Genomic DNA, 21,607 nt, shown 5'->3' with positions numbered 1-21,607 from the left:
GAACAACACTTTAAATCTTCATAATTTATCATTAAGGTATGCACCATAACATATTATATATAATGTGTTTGATTACGTTTAACAATAGTAATGGGTATGCAACATTAAGGCGTCCCTAGAAGGAAATTTTTACTTTTATTCATATGTCAATTGAATTCTGAGAATGGCCTTGAAAAATGAACAAGGCCCTTTGGAAGAAGCTTCATGATTGTCTGATCCACTGACTGACACCACATCATGGAGTCAAGTCAGAGCTTGGCCTTTGCTCTGGGGGATGAAGCTCCCTTTCTAATACGAGATTGGAGGTGCATCCCTTGCCCAGGCCAGGCCAAGCAGGTCAAGGGAGGAAGGAGGGCTTGAGTTAAAAAAAAAAAATCCCTGGGAGTGTAAATGCTGCTGGATTGAGGGGAGGGAGATGAGGTTCGGGTTTCAGCTTTACAGGGGGTCTGGGGGATGGACTGGTATTTTGGAATATACGAAGATCCATACAAGGCACAGTGGACATAAAACCGCGGTGCTTGCCCTGACGCGGTGGGTGCAGAGTGCCAGCTGGGGCCCCGCGTTGGATTTCACTTAGATTTTGGAGGTTTTGACTGCTTGGTGGTATAAGTCTCTGGGATCCAACACTTTACACATCACTTTCTGAAAGCCAGGTCTCCTCCGTTACTTCATTTCTCACCCAAGTTCGTGCGTGTCTAATATTTAGACATGTTCGGCTTTGTGGATTCAAGGACTGTTCTGCTACTTGTAGCATCCCAGGTTGTTTTACTCGCCGTGGTCAGATGTCAGGAAGAAGACGACCGTAAGTTGCAAACTTTTTCCTTGATTTCTTTTACTTTGTATTATGACAAAATGTGGATTGATACTCTGATGTTATTATTGACTGTGTGTTTACCTCCTCAATCTTCTCCATGTGATGTTTCAGAAGAATAGAGGAGGATAAATCCAGTGAAAGTGATGACCTGTCAAATTTAGAGCAGGAAGAGCACAACCCTGTTAGGCTGGGACAGAGTTTTCAATTACAAGTTTCAGTTAAAAAACATGATATTTCAATTTCAGTGATGTAGAGGTTTTTTGTATTCTGTGCACTGTTTAGCAGGTCTGTCCAAAAAAAGTGAGTGCATAGTTTCCTGAAGGACAGATGAGGCTGTCAAGGTATATCTGTGTGGGATGGAGGACCAGGTGAACAAGTGTCCATTTGTCCTCACCTGAATCCAACCGCTCAGCTCTCCCTGCTGTGTTTGCAATTATTGCTGCGCTAAATCTCAGCAGAATATCTACTTAAAGCAACATTTGAACGTCTTAAATGTTTTTGTTTGCTTTTTTCCTTTCATTACCTAGAGAGAAATGAGTATTTTGGTCCATGGGTTGTCAGACAGTTGAGGATTTTCTAGAGAGTTCATAGGGAGTAAAGTTAGGGTCAAATTTAAATTTAGTTTATTTTTTTAAAGACCTGTAAAATAAGCCTGATCCACAGGGTGTGAAGTGACAGGGTCAGACAGTGTTTGACCCCAGACTAGCAGGCTCAAAGGGGAGCAGGAAATGAGAGGGACAGGGTCAACAGATGATGTATTTATAGTAAGATTCACTTTACACTTCAAATCCTCTCTCTAGTTGCATTTATCAGCTTTCAGCATCACTTTAGTGGTAAAATATAAAAAACTAGTGCATAAGAAAGCAGTCATTTCAGCTGCAAGTGGTCTAACACCATTTTAACATGTATGTGCCAAGTACCACTTTCACAAATACATTAGGACAAACAAACAAGAGCCTTTGGCCCGAGCCCTGAGCTGCACATTAAACAAATCACCCATTCTTAATTCCCCAATGTGTTTGCACTGGCGCTTGACACAGCTATGGGACCCAGATGGAGAAATTTAGACGGGCACCCCCAGCACCCCCCCCCTCCTGTTTACTTAAGGCAGCAGCTTGTCAATTGGGCACAGTATCCCTGTAAGAGAGGTTCATTCATACAGGCGGCGGAGCAGGCCCTGCAGGTTAAATATACTCAGGCAGCAACGAGAAATACCTCAAGCTCCAGACACATCTGTTCACTGTGCTGCTTGTTGACAGTGGCTTTAAAGCTGCTGCTGAATTCTCCTCATGAAAACCTGGAGCCTTTTCTTGCCTCCCACATGAATTATGTTATGAGGGTTTCAAAGTTCAGCAAGACAAGGAGTCTCATGCACTTACATTTTTATTGTGTTAATCTATTTTGTTCGAATGTGACTTTTGTGTTTTTGTGTTCAGAGCTTTTATTTGACACAGGATAACTTTTATCTTTCTCCGTCTTCCTTGTGCGTCTCCCTCCTTCGCTCGTTAACCCCTCCTCCTCCATCTTACTCCTCCTACTTCCCTGCTCCGCCCTTTGACCCCTTTACATCCTTTTACTCCCTCTCCTCTCTCTTTTCTTTAATAAAACTACTATAACAACCAACAATACTTCATCAACTCCAACACCTCTCCCTGTCTCACTCTGTCTTGAACCAACCTCTCTGTCTTCCCATTACTCCTCCTCTGCCCCCCCCTGCCTGCCACTCCTCTGCTGGCCACCACCACAGAGGAGGCAGGTGGCTGCATCCAGGACGCCCAGCAGTATAATGATAAGGATGTGTGGAAGCCAGAGCCGTGTCGTATCTGTGTGTGCGACAGCGGAGCGGTTCTGTGCGATGAGATAATCTGCGAGGAGATCAGAGAGTGTGCCAACCCCATCATCCCATCTGGAGAGTGCTGTCCCATCTGCCCTGCTGATGCCAGTGCCCCCATTGGTTGTAATTTATTTATTCACACACCCATAAATAAATTACTCTTATAGCTTGCATTTATCTTCCTCCTGGCAAACACTTTTGAACGGGGAGCAGCCACAGGGTCCAAATATTCTGTCTGATCTGGCCTGCACACTGATAACAGTGTCTGGGTCTGATTTCTATAGCGTTGGCTACTCCAAAATTATGTTATTATGATTTCGAATTTGTATTAATGAGTTGTTACTCAGCCAGCACCTGCTGCTCCCTGCTCCCAAAGTGAACCTCCTCATACTTGGTTTTTATGTAGACCAGATAAACAACATTATCAGGATGATACGACTCCCTGGTCGGATCCTGAAATGTGACGACTGGTTCTCATCTAAACCAGGCGAGGAGCCTCTGCTTGTTTTAACTCATGACTAAGATGAAGCTTATGTTCACACTCAAACACAACTTTACTTTTCAAAAGAATGGTGTCCTCTGGGGATTTAACTTTTATATTTTTACGTATGAGGCCTTGTGTCACCTGTAAATGGTTCACAGCCTGGTAAAGAGCCACAGTATTCCTGTGGTGTCTTCAGAAAAATATCACTTAACTACTCAATTCAAAATGAGCAATAACATAAAAATCTCATTGCTTTTGCTGACAACCCAGATTTGGATCTTCTAGAACATCAGAAACACACAGTTTGAGATCATAATTGAATTCCAGCTCAGTTCAATCTTTCATAATACAAAGTAAAGTATTATTACTACTTGGAAGATATATCTTACTGGCACTAGCTGCCAATGCTTTATTCAACAAGCTGAGCTTATAACTTGCTTACTATGTACTTTTACTAAGTTCATTAACATTTTGCTGTAAACACACCCAACAGTCTGTGCTTGCTTCTGCTTTATCTCTCATTAATATAATCTGGATGGATGGGTCCTTTCCCTTTGGGGTTGGTGAACGGTATTTGATCACTTTAGCATCAGTTATATGTATTTCTTTTCAGGTCTCTTTTTCGGAAAAAACTCAGGTGTCTGAAGCGTTGATCACGTTTAATGTTGTTCTCTTTTTCCCACTTCATCCGTCTGTCTGCACCATCAGAGACATTCGGTGCTAAGGTGAGGCAACAATCCTGATATTCACAACAAGCAACAATATGAAAACATTAAGTTGTGTCAAGCCACTAATGTGATTTATTTTTCTCAAAATCAGGGCCAGAAAGGCCAACCAGGAGAGATCGCAGATGTAAGTATGAATCCTCTGCAGTCTGTCACAGTAAAGTAATACTGGAAACAACTGAAATGACAGTACTTTTCATAATATTTCCCTCAAAACTACTTACTCGCATATTCATTATTTGCCTGGTTATTAAGTTATATTATTAAACTCCAAATCGATCAAGCGAATCTTTTTATCATTTAGTTTTCTTTTGGATCAACAGTGGTGCACACATCGCACTAAAGATTTTTATTTTATGAATTACAGTTATTCATAAACTCTGAAATAATGTTTCATTTATTGATTCCAATTTCTCTTGAGTTTTTTCTCGTTTAAATAAATGCTTGATCACTAGAGTGGCCATTTCTGGTCGAATGAGAACTTCCTATTAAATGAGGTCTAACCTGCATTCCTGGGACATAATGAACCCGATCAAATCGGCTTACATCCTCTCAGCAACTTCGCCACAGCGGCACATGTCAGGTGAACAAAGCCAGTTGAAACAAAGGTTAAGAGGAGGTGATTTCTTAGCAAAAACTTGTACTGTCAAAAGAGATCCTCATCAGATTGGGTTCATTGTGCCTCCATGTTCACCTCCTACGAGGCTGGAATGTTCTTCTCAAACTTTAGATGTTCAGAAACAGACACAGAAAACTGACATAAATTTTATTTTTCTATCTTTGTGCAGGTTGTAGGACCAAAAGGACCACCCGGCCCTATGGTAAATACTATATCTTCTCATGCATTTCATATTTATTCATATTTATTCTACACTTGAGTTTGATGTGGTGTTATATTGGTGCACAGTAATACGATTCTTACTCTGAACAAGGTTTTAACAGTCCTGTGAGTCTAACCGAGACCATTATCTTTGTTTTTGCAGGGCCCATCTGGTGAGCAAGGAGTGCGTGGAGAAGCTGGTGCTAAGGGTGATATGGTAAGAGACAAAAAATAATAACACCCTCCAACAATCTACTCAGTGAACCGCTCGGAAGAAATGTCCACACATAAAAGTCACCATGTGATTTCAACCACTTCTGACAAAGGACCACCAAATGTTAGGTCAGGCAACAGTTGTTCTGATGGTCGTTATTATAATTGAACTGGCAAAGTTGTCTGCAGAGTTTGAGATTAGTAGAGTGTGATTACTACAAGTGTGGGAACCTCCAGATCTCATCATGCAAACAAATACGAGACGTCCTCTGGAAAGGTTTTGCTGTAAAACAGCTACACATACAGAAAACTGCACTAAGGCAAGAGGAGGCTCATGATGTGTATAACCTGAAAACAGATTTAATCCTCCCGGGTGACTTGTGACTTGTGACTTACAGAGAGATGGCATTTTCTCTTTTTCCCTAGGGAAATTCTGGACCTCAAGGAAGAGATGGTGAGCCCGGCATCCCCGGAAACCCCGGACCAGCTGGGCCACCCGGACCATCAGGGCTCGGAGGGGTCAGTGTCCTGGACTTTTTCTGCTCCACAGCATAATCAAGATTTCACTGTTGGAAGTTCTGACACAGTGTTTAAAATGTTTGATGAACAAACGGACAAAGATCTAAATATATATATAGATGCATTAACAGTAAATTAATGATATAAAGATTTTCCATTATTAGACCTGTGTATTGCTCTATTTACAACGCACAGCATTTGCATACATGGAAACTGCCTAAAATGGGTCAAAAGAAGTGTTTCATATATTAACTTATATATGAAATATATAAGAAGACTCAAACAGATGAAACAAGAGACGATCAGTTCAGCACACTGCCGCCTTGAGGATGAAAACGATGGTTTAATTTAGCAGAGAGCAGGTGCAGGCACATTGCGCACGTTCTTTAAATGTGACTGATCCTCTAGTTAAATCAGAGATTCTGTGAATGTTCTTGACTAAATGATTTTTAAGTGTAGGCAGAATAAATGATGTGACACTGTGTGTTTCGTGTTTCTGCAGAACTTTGCTGCTCAGATGGCTGGAGGCTTCGACGAGAAGTCCGGAGGTGCTCAGATGGGTGTGATGCAAGGACCAATGGTGCGTAGGACCAGCTCACTGTGTGTGTGTGTGTGTGTGTGTGTGTGTGTGTGTGTGTGTGTGTGTGTGTGTGTGTGTGTGTGTGTGTGGACAGTTCATCTGTCACAATAACAGAACTTTAACACGGACATTCAGCTGACTGTGGAGCTGCTGCTGAGAACAAGTAGCAAAGATTTAACTGAACATCTTCTGTTAGATGAATACAATGCTGCCACCTGGTGGCTAAGTAGTTTCACTCCAGCAGAGACTGAAGGCTGACTTTGTTATTTCATGTTGGCTGTGTCCACTGAGCCTAAGGAAAACTTTAGACTTATTTAAAATGGTTATATTTGGGTATGAACAACATTAAATTGTAATCTTCTGAGTCCAAAAAGATTTACGGTTACACTTTACACGACTCTCAATACCTTTGACTGTTGAGTTCTCTGTTCAAGCAACACAATTTGTCACACTGTTAAAAAATAGATGCCAGATAGACTTACTTCACTCTGTCTTGTGTTTGTCCTGCAGGGTCCTATGGGTCCTCGTGGTCCCCCTGGACCTTCTGGAGCTCCTGTAAGTACAAATATTACACTTCTACCTCATGGTGTGATTGCTCGTTATAATCAAACTGCTAATGTGGACATATAAAGAGAAGAAAGATTGGGATGAATGAAAACATTGCTAATACTTTGCTTTGTCATTTGTGCTAACAGGGACCACAGGGATTCCAAGGTGGCCCCGGTGAGGCTGGAGAGCCTGGTGCAGCAGTAAGTTTTGCTAACTGTGCATCTTTACATCTTAATGCAGACAGTGCTGGTCACATTTGCTGTTGTGTGTTTTGTGTTAATCCACAGAACCTTCTGCTCAAGGGCTCAATGCAATGTTTACGTTTTGCTGTCTAATTGTCTTCATATAGACAAACTAGATATGTGTCTCTAATTAACTAACTTTGTTTTACAACAGGGGCCAATGGGACCCCGTGGACCATCTGGACCTTCTGGAAAACCAGGAAGTGATGTAAGTGTCAATGATTCATCTACAACATGGAAACCTACAATAAAACAAGGTCACAGGTCAAAGCAAAACACATTTTAATTAGCAGAGTAAATTTGCTGCATATATTTCCCTTGTGCTCCCATTTTCCAATAATGAACCTACTTCAGTTGATTTCATTACTATTATTTCACAATGATTTACATCAATCCTCCCTCGTGTGCTTTACACTATGAACTATACGTGCCACTAGGGGGCACTGTCTATCTTCTAACAACACTGATGAAAATAATGACTGCACAAAACACAGGCTGCATGTATCCAACAGCCTCTCACCTCAGTGAAGGGCCGTTCAGTTACATCCTCTCATGCAGCTTCTGTAAATAACCCTTCCACTTCCTGTTTGTTTGTTAGGGTGAGGCTGGCAAACCTGGCAAAGCTGGTGAGCGTGGACCTGCAGGGCCTCAGGTGAGCGAATAACCATCACTCAGCATTTGATCAGTTCAGGCTGAATCTGGTGAAGAGAAGATTAATCGAACAATTCTCTTTTGTTTTTATTTCAGGGCGCTCGTGGATTCCCTGGAACTCCTGGACTTCCTGGAATTAAAGGACACAGAGTGAGTGTTTCAACGTGTGATGCTCACCAGATGAAGCAGGATGAGTAACTGCTCAATCCACTCGTTCATTACATCTGAGGCGACTAACTGATGATATGTGAGTCCTGATGAGCACCTCCATGTTTGTCTGTAGGGTCACTCTGGTCTCGATGGAGCTAAGGGAGAAAATGGTGCTGCAGGAGCCAAGGTAGGATCTTATCTTTTTTTAATTTTAATTTTAAATATATATATTTTTTAATTACTTTTGTTTCAGCTGTTCTTCTAATTGTTTTTGATCTATGTTACCATCAGGGTGAGTCTGGTTCCTCTGGAGAAAATGGAGCCCCTGGACCGATGGTGAGTTTTCTGCTCTGCCTGTATAACTTCATAACATAAAACTGTAGCAGACATATTGCTGTGCTCACATTCAGTCCCCATGTGATAGATATTAGGAATAATAGGTTATGTATTTAAATGACAATGATTTAAATAAGCTGATCAATCGTATTCTCTGCCACAGGGACCACGTGGTCTGCCTGGTGAGAGGGGACGTTCTGGAGCTTCTGGATCTGCAGTGAGTAACTGTCTCATATCTGCTCTTTCTAATGTGTAGATTGGTACGTTCGTTACAATTTCATTGTCTCTGCACATAACTGACTATCCTGTCCTCTCACTCTCCAGGGTGCCCGTGGAAATGATGGCTTGCCCGGTCCTGCTGGTCCACCTGTACGTATCATGGTCCACACTTTGCATCAGTCACATCTGCTTTAGGCTACTTTCAATAAGCCATCACTTTTGATGGGACGGTTTCATCAGACATGAACCCTAACCTGATGATTTTCTCTATGTTTACAGGGACCTGTTGGTCCAGCTGGAGCTCCCGGTTTCCCAGGATCCCCAGGATCCAAGGTTTGTACAACATCATTATCATAAATCACTATTTCAACACAGGAAAGCTGATGCACTAAAAAGAAAATCAAGCATAAGAGCCTGGTTTTAGTTTGACAGCCTCTTCAGTACTTATGTAGATCTTCACTTCTTCCGCTAGCAGTTTCAGAAAGTTGAGCTATCCAAAAGATTACTAGAATTACATCTTTAAGATTCCTGTAGTTACTGTTATTCATACACAACTGATCAACTTCAGTTCAATCTACTCTATAATATTCTTGTCAGTTTAGAAAATGATGCATTCAGGGTCTTCTCGCATTCAGAGACCTTCCTCAGAATGAAAGTGAAAAATAATTGCAATTCAGGGTTAATTTCTATTTCATGCACATGGGCACAGATGAACGACAACTAGCGCAAACACAGTATTACCTTCATCTGTATGACATTCAGATACAGATGTGATATTTACAGGTTACCGAAATACAGAACAAATTATTTTCTCCACCTGTTCATGATGAATTCACTGTGTCCTGTCAGGGAGAAGCTGGTCCTACTGGTGCCCGTGGAACTGAGGGCGCACAGGGACCACGCGGAGAGGGCGGTACCCCTGGATCTCCCGGACCTTCCGGAGCATCGGTTTGTTTGATTTAATTTTCATTTAATCATCCATCATTCATCATCATTGTCATTCTAACACTGTCTTTGTTACGTTTCAACAATTAACTGTTTTATTCTTTGTCTGTGTAGGGTAACCCTGGTACAGATGGTATTCCTGGATCTAAGGGATCTGCTGTAAGTGCTTTGGAATCCTCTATTACCTCATCTTGCTTCATAATTTATAGTTTAAATATTTCAGACATTTAATATTTTACTTGGTTCTTTCATGAAGGGTGGTGCAGGTATTGCTGGTGCTCCTGGATTCCCCGGCCCTCGTGGCCCACCTGGACCACAGGGAGCTACAGGACCTCTGGGGCCAAAGGGACAGTCTGTAAGTCACTTATCAATAATCCAAATCTCTGTGAAACCCTGATTTTTGTTTGTGTTACAGTTATTCATAGTTGTTGTTGTCTTCTTCTTAGGGAGACCCTGGTCTTCCCGGATTCAAAGGAGAAGCTGGACCCAAGGGAGAGCTTGTGAGTTGCTCAGTTTTGACTCGACATCAGTGATTTCTGACTATATTGAAAATCTATTAGAATTAGTCCACAGAAAAGATTAACTGAGATATCTTGTTTTTTTTAGGGACCCTCTGGGCCTCAAGGTCCCCCTGGCCCAAGTGGGGAAGAAGGAAAGAGAGGCGCCAGAGGAGAGCCCGGAGGTGCTGGACCACTCGGACCTCCAGGAGAGAGAGTAAGTTTGCATGAGAGACCATGAGGTTGTTAAAAAAACACATTATGAATTAGCTGATAGTTAATAGTTTGGCCTCCTCTCATCAAAATCTGTTTTTGTGTGTGATTCTTTTCAGGGCGCTCCCGGTAACCGTGGTTTCCCTGGTCAGGATGGTCTTGCTGGTGCTAAGGTGGGTTCTGAGTGAAATGACGTCCAAACTGATTTCAGCTGACTGACTCCACTGACACAGGCTAAATCTGTAAAGCTGCTGACTTTCTTCTGCCTCATCTACCTCAGGGTGCCCCCGGTGACCGTGGTGTTCCTGGTGCTGCTGGGCCTAAAGGTGCTACTGGAGACAATGGACGCACAGGAGAGTCCGGCCTTCCCGGAGCCAGAGTGAGTCTTGCATCTCCACCTCTTAGAAGCCCAGAATGTACAGTTGTAATCTCTTTAGTCCTAAACCAGATGGATATTTTGTTTTCATTTGATATTGTGCATCGTCAAAATGTTTGCCTCTTCCTGTGTGATGCTGACAGTCAAAATCTGCTTCTCTCATCAATAGGGTCTCACTGGTCGTCCTGGAGATGCTGGTCCTCAGGGCAAAGTTGGAGCCTCAGTGAGTACAATGCTTACAATCCTCATATATAGTTTTCTTTTGAAAGGGTTAAATAACTACACATTCAACCTAGAGTCTGCTCCTTAAACCTGAGAGTCTCTTTTTTTGGCACGCTGGTTTAATAATCCCACTGGCTCCAGCATGATCATGATAACCTTATTCAAGTATGAACTCCCAAGTGAAGGCCTGTGTTTCAGTGCTGATTTGTGATTTTTTACCTTGTGCCTTTTACAGGGAACCCCTGGTGAGGACGGTCGCCCCGGCCCACCTGGTCCTCAGGGAGCCCGTGGACAGCCCGGAGTGATGGGATTCCCTGGACCGAAGGGAGCCAATGTATGTGTTTCGGGGTCTTTTATTTAAGTCGTCATGACTGCACACAGCATGTGGAACCTGAAAACAAAATAAAAGCTGATAACATGCAAAATATCAACTGCGTATAACATTTAAATAGCCAATTATGCTTTCACGAACCTTTGTACACTTCAATCTAAGGTCATTTCATCTGATTTCTCCTCAACAGGGTGAATCTGGAAAGCCAGGAGAGAAGGGTCTCCTAGGTCGTCCTGGTCTGAGAGTAAGTACAATTTCTCCATAAGTAGTTTACCTTCCTCCAAACCGTCCTTTCTGTCTTCAGAACACTTCTCACAGCTGAAGTTCTTCTCTCTGAACAGGGTCTGTCTGGAAAAGATGGTGAGACTGGTGCTTCTGGACCTTCTGGCCCTGCTGTGAGTACTTAAGTCATATTTGATGCTTTTAGACATGTCAGCTAACAGTTTACAGGGTTTTCACTTGTCTCTGCCGCTGGCTGATCACCTGTGTTTGGTGTCTGTCACACAGGGGCCTGCTGGAGAGAGAGGAGAGCAAGGACAGCCTGGACCTTCTGGCTTCCAGGTGAGTTTATCTTGCCATCAAATCCTTCATAGACCTGCGTGGAAAACCAAAAATACACAAAGGTCTTAGACATTAGGCTATAAACCAATCCATAATTAAAGATATCATGTAACTAATTCCTCTGCTGTTGTTGTTTAGGGTCTGCCTGGACCATCTGGTTCCCCGGGAGAGGCTGGAAAACCTGGAGACCAGGTGAGTGTTTGTTCTGTCCAGAGAATTTGTTGCATCTGTAGGTTTATCTTTATGGACAAATCCCTTCAATACACTGGAAACAAACTGAAGCAGCAGGTAGTACCAGCTACAAGCCATGTGATGGAATCTCTGAGAATTCTAACCTTGCTGGTAAAATATTAATATATTGTGATTGAGATATGAAGAGTGTCATAAGGTTAGAAATATAGTGTACGGAGTAAAAGACAAGCAAAACCAGCCAACTGAAAAATAACTTGATCTTCCTTATATTAGGGTTTATAGGTATATAGATAAATGCAGCTATCTATTTTATATTTTGTATTATTTGCATACATTTTTTTCTTATGATTATATGTTTTAAGTGGCCACTGTAACAGTGCAGAGTTCTAAAAGGTTATAGAAAGGTTATAGAAAGGTGATCTCATTTTAAACTCTGAGCAGTTGAGATATTTTACTTTGTCCTTTCTGACCAGCTTTTACAAGTTGGTCCATAACTACTCTGCTGTCAGAGCCTGGAAATCAATAACAGATCAAAGTGCAGTTTCTTCTGTATAAATAATAATGACCTCAGCACAGTACAGTGGAATAGAGTATTGTAAAAGCCTCATTTATTACTACAGAGCTATCAAACTCAATGTTTACGAAACAAGTGTAAACTAATTTGTCTGACTCACAATGAAAGTTCAACAGAAGGTTGAGATCTGTTTGTATGTGTCTTTAAACACAGTCACTGGTTGTTGTATGAAAACTGAAAACTGGACTAAAAGTGTTTTCTCTCTGCAGGGTGTTTCTGGAGAGGGCGGAGCTCCTGGTGCTGTTGGACCTAGAGTGAGTTTGCCAGTTCAGGATTGTTATTAATTATCTAGTGCAATCATTGCTCATGATCATTGCTCCATGTACATTCTGCTTATTTATATTGTGGGTTTCATACATTGAGACCTTACTTTTATCATCCTGATCTTGGAACTGAGCAGTGTCTGTGACCACTTCCTCTTCCTCCTCCTGATCCGGTGTCTTCTTGTTTCCTGACAGGGTGAACGTGGTTTCCCTGGTGAGAGGGGTGGTGCTGGATCTCAGGGTCTTCAGGGACCTCGTGGAATTCCTGGAACACCTGGAACTGATGGACCCAAGGTCAGTGGATCACTCTGAAACAGATTTAAGATTCAAATGATTCATGAGCGACCTCTGCACCTGCTCCTCCACTGGTGTCAACAGGACTTGTCCTTGTTGATGAGGTTTAAATTACACCTGAAAATTATTATTATTAATATTTTAATGCACAATTTAGGATTTTCTTTAGATTTTTTGGACTGATGCAGTAACTTGGTCTGGTCTGGAAACATTAAAGTGTTGACAAGACTCCAAAAAGACACAGTGCCCAGTTTCCGGTCTTTAAGATAAGCTAAGCTAACTGGCTATGAGTCCAGCTCCATACATACTGGACAGAGAAGCACAATTACTAAGATTAAATATTCCCTGAAAAGAATTAGGACAGATTACATACTTTAGATGTGATTTAGAGGTGTTATAAGGACCCGTTTCCGGCTTTTCCCAAAATATATCCAATAAGTAATAGATGATAAGGCACCTTTGACATTACCAGTGGAAAAGAAATACTGAGTTTGGGTAATTCATCGGAAACCAGTAACAATTTGACTGACAAGTGATCTTCATAAACTCAGGGAGCCATTGGACCATCTGGTGCTGCTGGACCTCAGGGACCCCCCGGCCTGCAGGGTATGCCCGGAGAGAGAGGAGCTGGTGGCATCTCAGGAGCCAAGGGAGACAGAGTGAGTAACAGGAGTTGGGACTTTTGAGTGAACTGGTGAATTCAAACAGAGCAAATGTCAGGACCAGTGCTCTTGTGGTTTCATGAAAGAATAACACACTGCTTTCCTTTTTGTCCAACAGGGTGACAACGGACAGAAGGGACCCGAGGGTGCTCCTGGAAAGGATGGTTCTAGAGTAAGCTCACAATAAATCCTTGCTCTCTCATTTTTGTGATTATTTCTGGCGGCCATCAAACAAAGAGAGATATTTGATCTCACCCAAACTTCAATATTACTTGTTTCTACATCTATGCTTTCTTCTTCCTCAGGGTTTGTCTGGTCCCATTGGTCCACCTGGACCATCTGGACCAAACGGTGCCAAGGTAAGAAGAATAGTGTCAATCTTTTAATTGTTAAACAGGAAGGATTATACACTTTGAATTAAGTTCTGGTTGGATTGATTTGTTTGGTCTGACTGACTGTTTCTCTCCAATCCAGGGTGAGACTGGACCTGGTGGACCTACTGGTGCTGGTGGTGCTCGTGGTGCTCCTGTAAGTATCTGTTCATGTGAGGACTCACAATAAAAGAGGCCTGGCTTAGTTGACAGTGGAATATCCATTTTTTCTATGAGTTAATCCATTTATTTGCACTCACAGGATTATTTATAAAATTAGTAGAAACACTGATATAAGGAGCATTGAATGTTATACTAATTTAATACTAGTCTGTACCCTGCAGTATGATGCTGCTGCTCACATATTACTACCATTACAATAACATCATGAGGAGAATTAGCCACAACCAAGACACTAAATAGAATTTTTATATTAGAGACATTTTACCCAACTGCGGGACTCAAATGCTCAGACCTCATGGTTGACATGCTTATGATCAGATAAGGATGTTTGCCACTCGTATTATAACAAGAGTAAAATGGTTGTGAATATGGAGGGCCAGGACATAATAAATGACTAGATTTCCACAAATGTACTGAGACATTTTGCAGCAAACATGATGGAGGGATTGAGTCTGGGGGAAATTTAAATTTTTAGTGCAGATCTGGTTAAAGGGGCTGAGGGAAGACTTTCAATTGCTTTTCAAAAACACTGCAAGATAAAGAGGGAATCAATGTTTCCATCCATTTTTCGGATCTTGATCAATGCTGTTTTGTGAGAAAAGGACAGAGAAGTTTGCTTCATTTTTAGGGATAGTTTCCTTCTCGTTGAACCAAAACGCCATACACATAATGTATGAGAGGGACTTTCAGGAAGAAAAAAATCTGCATTCAAACAGCATCATTATTTCATTCCCCTCACCGACAGTCTGTCTTCTTTCCTCCTGCAGGGTGACCGTGGTGAGGGCGGTCCTCCTGGACCTGCTGGTTTTGCTGGACCTCCTGTAAGTAAAGTCAACACAAGTCCTTTAGTTCAAATGAAATGACAGGAAAATGTATTTCCATTCAATGGCAGTCAGACTAAATGACTGTTCTGTTTAAAATACCCAGGGTTCAGATGGTCAGCCTGGAGCCAAGGGAGAGCTTGGTGAGACTGGACAGAAGGGAGAGGGTGGTTCTTCTGGACCTCAGGGACCATCTGGAGCTCCTGGACCTGTGGTGAGTGTTTGATCAAAAATAAATAAAATATAGAATACATAGTATCTTAGGTTACATCTCTGGATCAGCTAAGTGACAGTATAAGAGTATTTAAACTGTCACATTTATGAGATATGAATGCATATCAAGTATTACTAATTAGTGATTAATTGTTGTTTCTCTTTTTCAGGGACCTACTGGTGTATCTGGACCTAAAGGAGCTCGTGGTGCTCAGGGAGCTGCTGTAAGTAAATCATGTTCATATTTTTTCACATGAACATCCCACAGTTTATCAGCAGTCTGTAGAAACACATTATACACACTGCATCACACAGCCTATATTTTAGACTTCTGAATATGGATTTATTGACTCTTTCACTGGAGGGCAGTCGCTTCAATAACTTTAAACCCTTTAAACATATTTAACCCTGTGTCTCCACCACACCTGTTAATGTGTTGGTCTCCTATTGAACAATGCTAAAAACAATGACCCTCAGTAGAAACAAATTGCTGCCGCCATTCCGGCTCTTTTGATTCACCTTCACATATTGACTTATAGAGAAATTAAATAAATTGTCTTTTCTGAACTCTTCCTGTTATTGAGGACATTGTTATTCTTTTCTTTTGACAGGGTGCCACTGGATTCCCTGGTGCTGCCGGCAGAGTTGGATCTCCTGGCCCTAATGTGAGTATTTAATCAATAATATATTCAAAGAAGACACATGTTCACTGCTGAGTCAGTGTGAAATAATTTGTGTTTGTGCCTTTCTGCTTTTACTAACTGAAATTCTCTGTCTACCTATCATAGGGTAACCCTGGCTCTGCTGGTCCCGCTGGTTCTTCTGGCAAAGACGGACCAAAGGGTGCTCGTGGTGACAGCGGCTCCCCAGGAAGACAGGGAGACTCTGGGCTGCGTGGACTTGCTGGCACACAAGGAGAGAAGGGAGAGGCCGGAGAGGATGGACCACCTGTGAGTTAGAATTTGTACCTCAACATCCACTTTTAGTCAATGACTATATCAGCCTAATATTACCAAACAATCTGAGTGATTGTTTTTACTGACATGAGAAGAGGATCTGTGCTCTCTGAATCCAGTCATGTGAAGGTGATGAGAACGTTTCATGAGTCAGTATTTTCTCTCCTGACTCTGTAGGGTGTTGACGGACCTTCAGGTCCTCAGGGTCTCGGTGGATCCCGTGGTATTGTTGGTTTGCCCGGACAGCGTGGAGAGAGAGGCTTCGCCGGTCTCCCTGGACCTTCTGTAAGTGCCCTTCATCCATGAATGATTTTAGCTTTAGGTTATGATTTCCCCATTTCTGTTTGATGCCCCTCAGCTTTTTTACAAATCACACCTTCATCTTACTGTAAGTTTGTCTTACATTTAAGGCTCATTCTTGTTAGTTGTCTTTGAGGTTTCACTCTTACTTTCATGCAGACAGAAATGACACAAATATAGATCCAATGAAATTCTGTCATTATTATTGACATATAATAAATATTTGTCCTTTGTGTTTAGGGAGAGCCTGGAAAACAGGGAGGTTCTGGTTCCGCTGGCGACCGTGGACCTCCTGGACCTGTCGGACCCCCTGGACTTACAGGACCTTCTGGAGAGACTGGTAGAGAGGTCAGAACCAAACATTAGTAACAAAAATATGTCCAAAACCATAACGTCTGGATTTCAGATATGTATCCACCTTTTTGACTTAAGAAACAATGACCACACTATGTTATTAAATCATGTTTCTGTATCTCAGGGTACCCCTGGATCAGATGGACCCCCTGGTAGAGATGGATCTGTTGGAGTCAAGGTGAGAGATTTCAGTCTCACATAAAAATCTAAATCTAAACCAAATAACACATTTTGAGAAGACTTTGCTGAAAATCTTGTCATCCTGAGTCATCACCTTGTGTCCTCCTGCAGGGAGAGCGAGGTAACACTGGTCCTGGTGGCGCCCCCGGAGCTCCAGGAGCCCCTGGTGCCTCTGGACCTGTCGGACCTCTCGGAAAGCAGGGAGACAGAGGAGAGTCTGTAAGTAACACAGGGCACTGTAAGGAGTCATAGGGGAAAGTGTTGTGCATTGTTTCATATTTCCAGAGTTGATACCAGGAAGAAAACACACTCTTGTCTCTTTCATTAGGGTGCTCAAGGACCTGCAGGAGCCTCTGGACCCGCTGGCGCTAGAGGAATGGCCGTAAGTGTCATCATCCCAAACTGCAACCTTATCAAGTTTTTTAGATTTAGATTTGATTTAGATAATTAAATCTGCTGCATATACACGTCATGAATTTTAATACATGACAAACTTTTACTTCAGGGACCCCAAGGACCTCGTGGAGACAAGGGAGAGGCTGGTGAGACTGGAGAGAGAGGACAGAAGGGCCACCGTGGCTTCACTGGTCTGCAGGGTCTCCCTGGACCTCCTGTAAGTAATCCAAATCTGACAGTTCATCCCTGCAGCACCATTTTCTTCTGTCCCTACTGTCATCTAATTTGACTTCATCCTTCGCTAAACAGGGTACCGCTGGAGATTCTGGAAGTGCTGGACCTGCAGGCCCAAGCGGCTCTAAGGTGAGAGAACTGACCCAAAGCAAAGAGTCAAAAGAGAAGAAAAACTTTTATTAGGTTTCCGTCCTGCAGCTTTAATGCCAAAAGATATGTGATGGTAATGAAGGGCACAGGTTAGTCTTTCTGTAATTCTCCGAAGATGGGGACAGGAGAGGCCACGTGCTGTAATTACCCACTGCTGTGATAAGATGGCCGGCTGAGGCATTTTGTAATTACTCTCTGCAGGGAAAAGACACAAAATCACTCCTGCTGAGATCGGAAATGGACTTCAATATCTATTCTAGATTAGCTAAGCATTCTGCAGGATAAGAAAAATGAAGGGAAATGTCACCATACAAATAATCTTCATGCATAATAAAGGCAAAGGGTCTGAGGGTGATGGGGCTAATGGAGGGAAACTGCTGGTGCATTTGAATTGATGTTATTCAAATGTGGCAGACTGTATGGTGGATCTGAAAAAATTAAGTTTTACATTAATACATGTTTTACTCATGTAAAAAGTATAGTTTTCCACTTAGGACAGAAAGCTCAGGTTCAGCAAATAGAATAATGCTTTTATCCACTAGTTCTTAATTTAATCTAAAACTCACCTGTGTCTGTAGGGACCACCTGGACCCACTGGACCCGCTGGCAAAGATGGATCTAACGGTATGCTCGGACCTATTGGACCGCCCGGACCTCGTGGACGCTCTGGAGAATCTGGTCCTTCTGTAAGTAACATGACATTAGAAAAATTACAAACCCACAAAAAAAAAAGCCTGTATTCTGTACTATTTCAGCGGTGTCTTATTGTACACTTGTTTCTTCTGCCCTCCTTCAGGGACCTCCTGGTAACGCCGGGCCCCCCGGTCCTCCTGGTCCTCCTGGTCCTGGCATCGACATGTCTGCCTTTGCCGGTCTGGGTCATGCAGAGAAGTCCCCTGATCCTCTCAGGTACATGAGGGCCGATGAGGCCTCCAGCTCCCTGAGGCAGCACGATGTTGAGGTCGATTCCACACTCAAGTCCCTCAACAGCCAGATTGAGAACCTGCGCAGCCCCGACGGCTCCCAGAAGAACCCAGCTCGCTCCTGCAGGGACCTGAAACTGTGCCACCCTGAGTGGAAGAGCGGTGAGTCGGGCGGAGGGGGGGAATAGGATTAAAATAGAAAAGAAAGTCTGCTGATGTGTTGACTTTTAGATTTAAAATGTTCCTCGCTGGTGAATACACTGCTCCTAGCTCTCTTTTAGATATCTATTTCTATATCACATCATAAATCCTCTTGGTTGAAAATGAGCTACGGTACTAATTAGAAGTACAGTAATGTTAAAGAGAAATTAATGCTTATAACAAATTTAGCAATCAGCAAGAAATCAAGTAAATAGACTTTGGTGTCTGGGTCCAATAGTCTGAGACCCCCACCATATATTCCTGCAAAATAAATACCCAACTTGATGTTTGGGCATCATTCAACAGGCCTGTCAAATATTTGTTCAGTAAAAACTAAGTTTGCAAAAGTAACATTTAGTTTCTCAGCTTCACTTCTCATTAACGCTCTTCTCTCAACCCTCCAGGTGATTACTGGGTTGATCCCAACATTGGAAGCACCGCCGACGCCATCAAGGCCTTCTGCAACATGGAGACTGGACAGACCTGCGTCTACCCAAGCATCGCCAATGTGCCCAAGAAGAGCTGGTGGACCAGCAAGAGCAAGGACCGCAAACACATCTGGTTCGGAGAGACCATGAATGGAGGATTCCACGTGAGTGCACTTGTCCACTACAGATTATTTCTTTCTGAAACCTGATCCCGAGGAAATTAAATGAGCCTCAACATGAAAGCTGCTAATTCTGTTTGTCTGGTTCTACAGTTTGACTACGCTCAGGAAGGCCCAGCTGCCATCGCTGCAAGTGTCCAGCTGACCTTCCTGAGGCTTCTGTCCAATGAAGCTTCCCAGAATCTCACTTACCACTGCAAGAACAGCGTTGCCTACATGGACCAGACCACAGGCAACCTGAAGAAGGCTTTGCTGCTGCAGGGCTCCAACGATGTGGAGATCCGCGCAGAAGGCAACAGTCGCTTCACGTACAGCGTGTTGGAGGATGGCTGCAAGGTGAGAGCAGAGGCAGAAAAAAGATTATCCGTTATATTTCTAATTGTAGCATGAGTCTGTTATTAACACATTTCTCTATTGTCAACCTACAGAAACACACAGGCCGGTGGGGCAAGACCGTCTTTGAGTACAAAACACAGAAGACCTCCCGTCTGCCAATCGTAGACATTGCTCCTATGGACATCGGAGGAGCGGATCAGGAGTTTGGAGTGGATGTAGGCGCAGTCTGCTTCTTGTAAAGCGGAGTATCACAATGGCCCCCCCCTAAATAACAGGAAATGAAATGACACTCAACCACGAAAACATTACACACACTTCCACAATAAAGAAGACTGGAAATTATAAAAAAAAAAATTGATACTTTTTGTCTAACAACAAAGTGCTCTCCAAGTTGTACTCCCTGGATGTTAGCACTGAAGGGCACCGGCAATATCTGTACACCACACCAGCAACATTCTCTGTCAACCCGCTTCCTGAGATCCAGTCATGTTTCCGATGGCCCACAGTTGACGGGAATGAGTCAGAACCAGGAGGAAGAGGGACCAAGCGGACAAGTTATGGAGAACAGGAACATGACTTGATGTCACTTATTTATTGTCTAACCTACACGGGCAGAGTTGAGGTAGGACTGGACGGGTTTACTTTGTAAGTACGACACGCCCCCTTTCCACTACAGAACAGCCGCACAACCTCTGTCCCAGTCCTACTCCACCTCCCACCCTGTTTCCCTCCTGACACACAAATACGGCATTTTGAATCAGTGTAGACCAAAAAACAATATATATATTCTCAGTAAGTAAAACCAAATCCAGGCGCTGCAGGTCTTCCACCACGAGCAGGAGCCAAAAAACCTTTACTGTGTATTATAAATCCTTGGTTCTATTGTTGTAAAGGTCTGTGTTTATAAACAACCAGATGGTTTGATATATATTTCCACATTATGTGTGTACATGTGTCTATATGCACACCAACACTTTTTGGAAAGTGAGGTTACATTTGGGATGTATGTTTCCATGTCCTGTTCCCCTTGACTGCCCATCAGAAGACGGCCCAGTTCTCGTCCCAAGAAATTTGAGGGAAATCAATTTTGCCTTTGTATCGTAGTCGTCCAGATTTTTTTTTAACGCTACCTCACGCTGAAAAAACAAAGTGAAACTGTTAAGTTTAAATCTGAGCTGACCAAATCATTATAGCTTTCTGGTGGATCTGGGGCTGAACGGCCATCTTTGCTTTGGGTTGCTCTCTCTTCAGAAGGTGCTATGAGTTCTGTAATCCCCCCCAACTCCCACAAATCCCTAATTTCCCACTAGCCTCACACCACACATTCACACTCCACCCTGGAGGAGGGGTGCAGTCGGGTTATGACAGGGGAGACAGGGGCTACTTGGAGGCCTTCTCTCGAGTCCACATCCCCCAAGCTGAACACGGGACTCTGAGCACGGGCGCTAAGGAAAAAAAAAACATAACCAGGGTGGGTTGTCTCTCTGTGTGTGTGAGGGTGTGTACATTTTTTGAATTAATTTTATTATGACCATGACCATGATCATTTTTGTTTTTATTTTGTTACACTTCTAATTGCTGTAAATTGGAAAATAAAAGGAAAACCGAATTAAGAATGAAGTTGATTTTTTTGGGGGGAAATTTGAACAGAACCAGAAATGGTCGTGGGGATGTTTTTCTTCTCTCAACAGAACCGTCACATGTGCTTAAAAGTTTTTTTTTGTTAAACTTGTATTTCTTGAGGTCAGTTACTCTTGACTGTGAGTGCGTAGTCTATGTGTGAGCGTGTGTGTGAAAGTTTAAGACTGTGATGCACATGTGTATTTTCATATTTGAGAATCTCATAACAAAAAGGAAGAAAAAGTACTGTATTCGTTCTGCGGTTTCACGTTGTCTGAACTAATAGGCATAAATAAAAAACATTTTTTGACTGGAATCATGTATTTTGTAGAGTAATTATGCATCACTACGTCACTACTGGTTTTCTGTGACCTGCTTCCTCTCTGGTCTGTCCTGAGTCAGAGACATATTATATAAAATAGAAAAGACCCTGTAATTATCCAAACATACAATTAAATTTACAAAAAGTCTAGGTTACATATCCTAGATATAAGGA

At 42.6% G+C, this 21,607-nt stretch overlaps 1 protein-coding gene across 2 annotated transcripts; it reads left to right on the top strand.

The window, feature by feature from the left end:
- The first annotated feature begins 511 nt into the window (after positions 1-511).
- Positions 512-21,427, top strand: col2a1a (collagen, type II, alpha 1a). 2 transcript variants are annotated; one of them, XM_035160370.2, is made up of 54 exons: positions 512-802; positions 2,562-2,768; positions 3,841-3,857; positions 3,952-3,984; positions 4,646-4,678; positions 4,841-4,894; positions 5,317-5,409; positions 5,912-5,989; positions 6,500-6,544; positions 6,685-6,738; positions 6,935-6,988; positions 7,379-7,432; positions 7,528-7,581; positions 7,715-7,768; positions 7,873-7,917; positions 8,081-8,134; positions 8,242-8,286; positions 8,416-8,469; positions 8,986-9,084; positions 9,196-9,240; positions 9,338-9,436; positions 9,528-9,581; positions 9,688-9,795; positions 9,911-9,964; positions 10,072-10,170; positions 10,337-10,390; positions 10,625-10,723; positions 10,911-10,964; positions 11,062-11,115; positions 11,228-11,281; positions 11,420-11,473; positions 12,257-12,301; positions 12,506-12,604; positions 13,156-13,263; positions 13,385-13,438; positions 13,572-13,625; positions 13,741-13,794; positions 14,588-14,641; positions 14,748-14,855; positions 15,025-15,078; positions 15,466-15,519; positions 15,643-15,804; positions 15,988-16,095; positions 16,351-16,458; positions 16,589-16,642; positions 16,756-16,863; positions 16,973-17,026; positions 17,150-17,257; positions 17,350-17,403; positions 18,003-18,110; positions 18,221-18,509; positions 18,953-19,140; positions 19,249-19,491; positions 19,584-21,427. In XM_035160370.2, the coding sequence occupies exons 1-54, from the start codon at positions 709-711 to the stop codon at positions 19,728-19,730; spliced, it is 4,464 nt and encodes a 1,487-aa protein (XP_035016261.1). In that variant the 5' UTR covers positions 512-708; the 3' UTR covers positions 19,731-21,427. The 2 variants fall into 2 exon arrangements, with proteins under 2 accessions (XP_035016261.1, XP_035016262.1); XM_035160371.2 differs by lacking the exon at positions 2,562-2,768.
- The last annotated feature ends 180 nt before the right edge of the window (positions 21,428-21,607 follow it).

This window comes from Hippoglossus stenolepis, chromosome 6, assembly GCF_022539355.2.
Source record: "Hippoglossus stenolepis isolate QCI-W04-F060 chromosome 6, HSTE1.2, whole genome shotgun sequence".
In the NCBI taxonomy this organism is placed as follows: domain Eukaryota; kingdom Metazoa; phylum Chordata; class Actinopteri; order Pleuronectiformes; family Pleuronectidae; genus Hippoglossus; species Hippoglossus stenolepis.
The sequence above is the reverse complement of the archived record's forward strand: the minus strand, read 5'-3'. Positions and strand labels throughout refer to the sequence as shown.

What these genes read in the sequence shown, in the direction of transcription:
- col2a1a (XM_035160370.2), top strand. Translation starts at nt 709, where the DNA reads ATGTTCGGCTTTGTGGATTCAAGGACTGTTCTGCTACTTGTAGCATCC. An exon ending in CTGGACCGAAGGGAGCCAAT is followed by an intron (nt 10,724 to 10,910) that starts GTATGTGTTTCG and finishes TCTCCTCAACAG; the next exon opens with GGTGAATCTGGAAAGCCAGG. An exon ending in CAGGAGCCAAGGGAGACAGA is followed by an intron (nt 13,264 to 13,384) that starts GTGAGTAACAGG and finishes TTTGTCCAACAG; the next exon opens with GGTGACAACGGACAGAAGGG.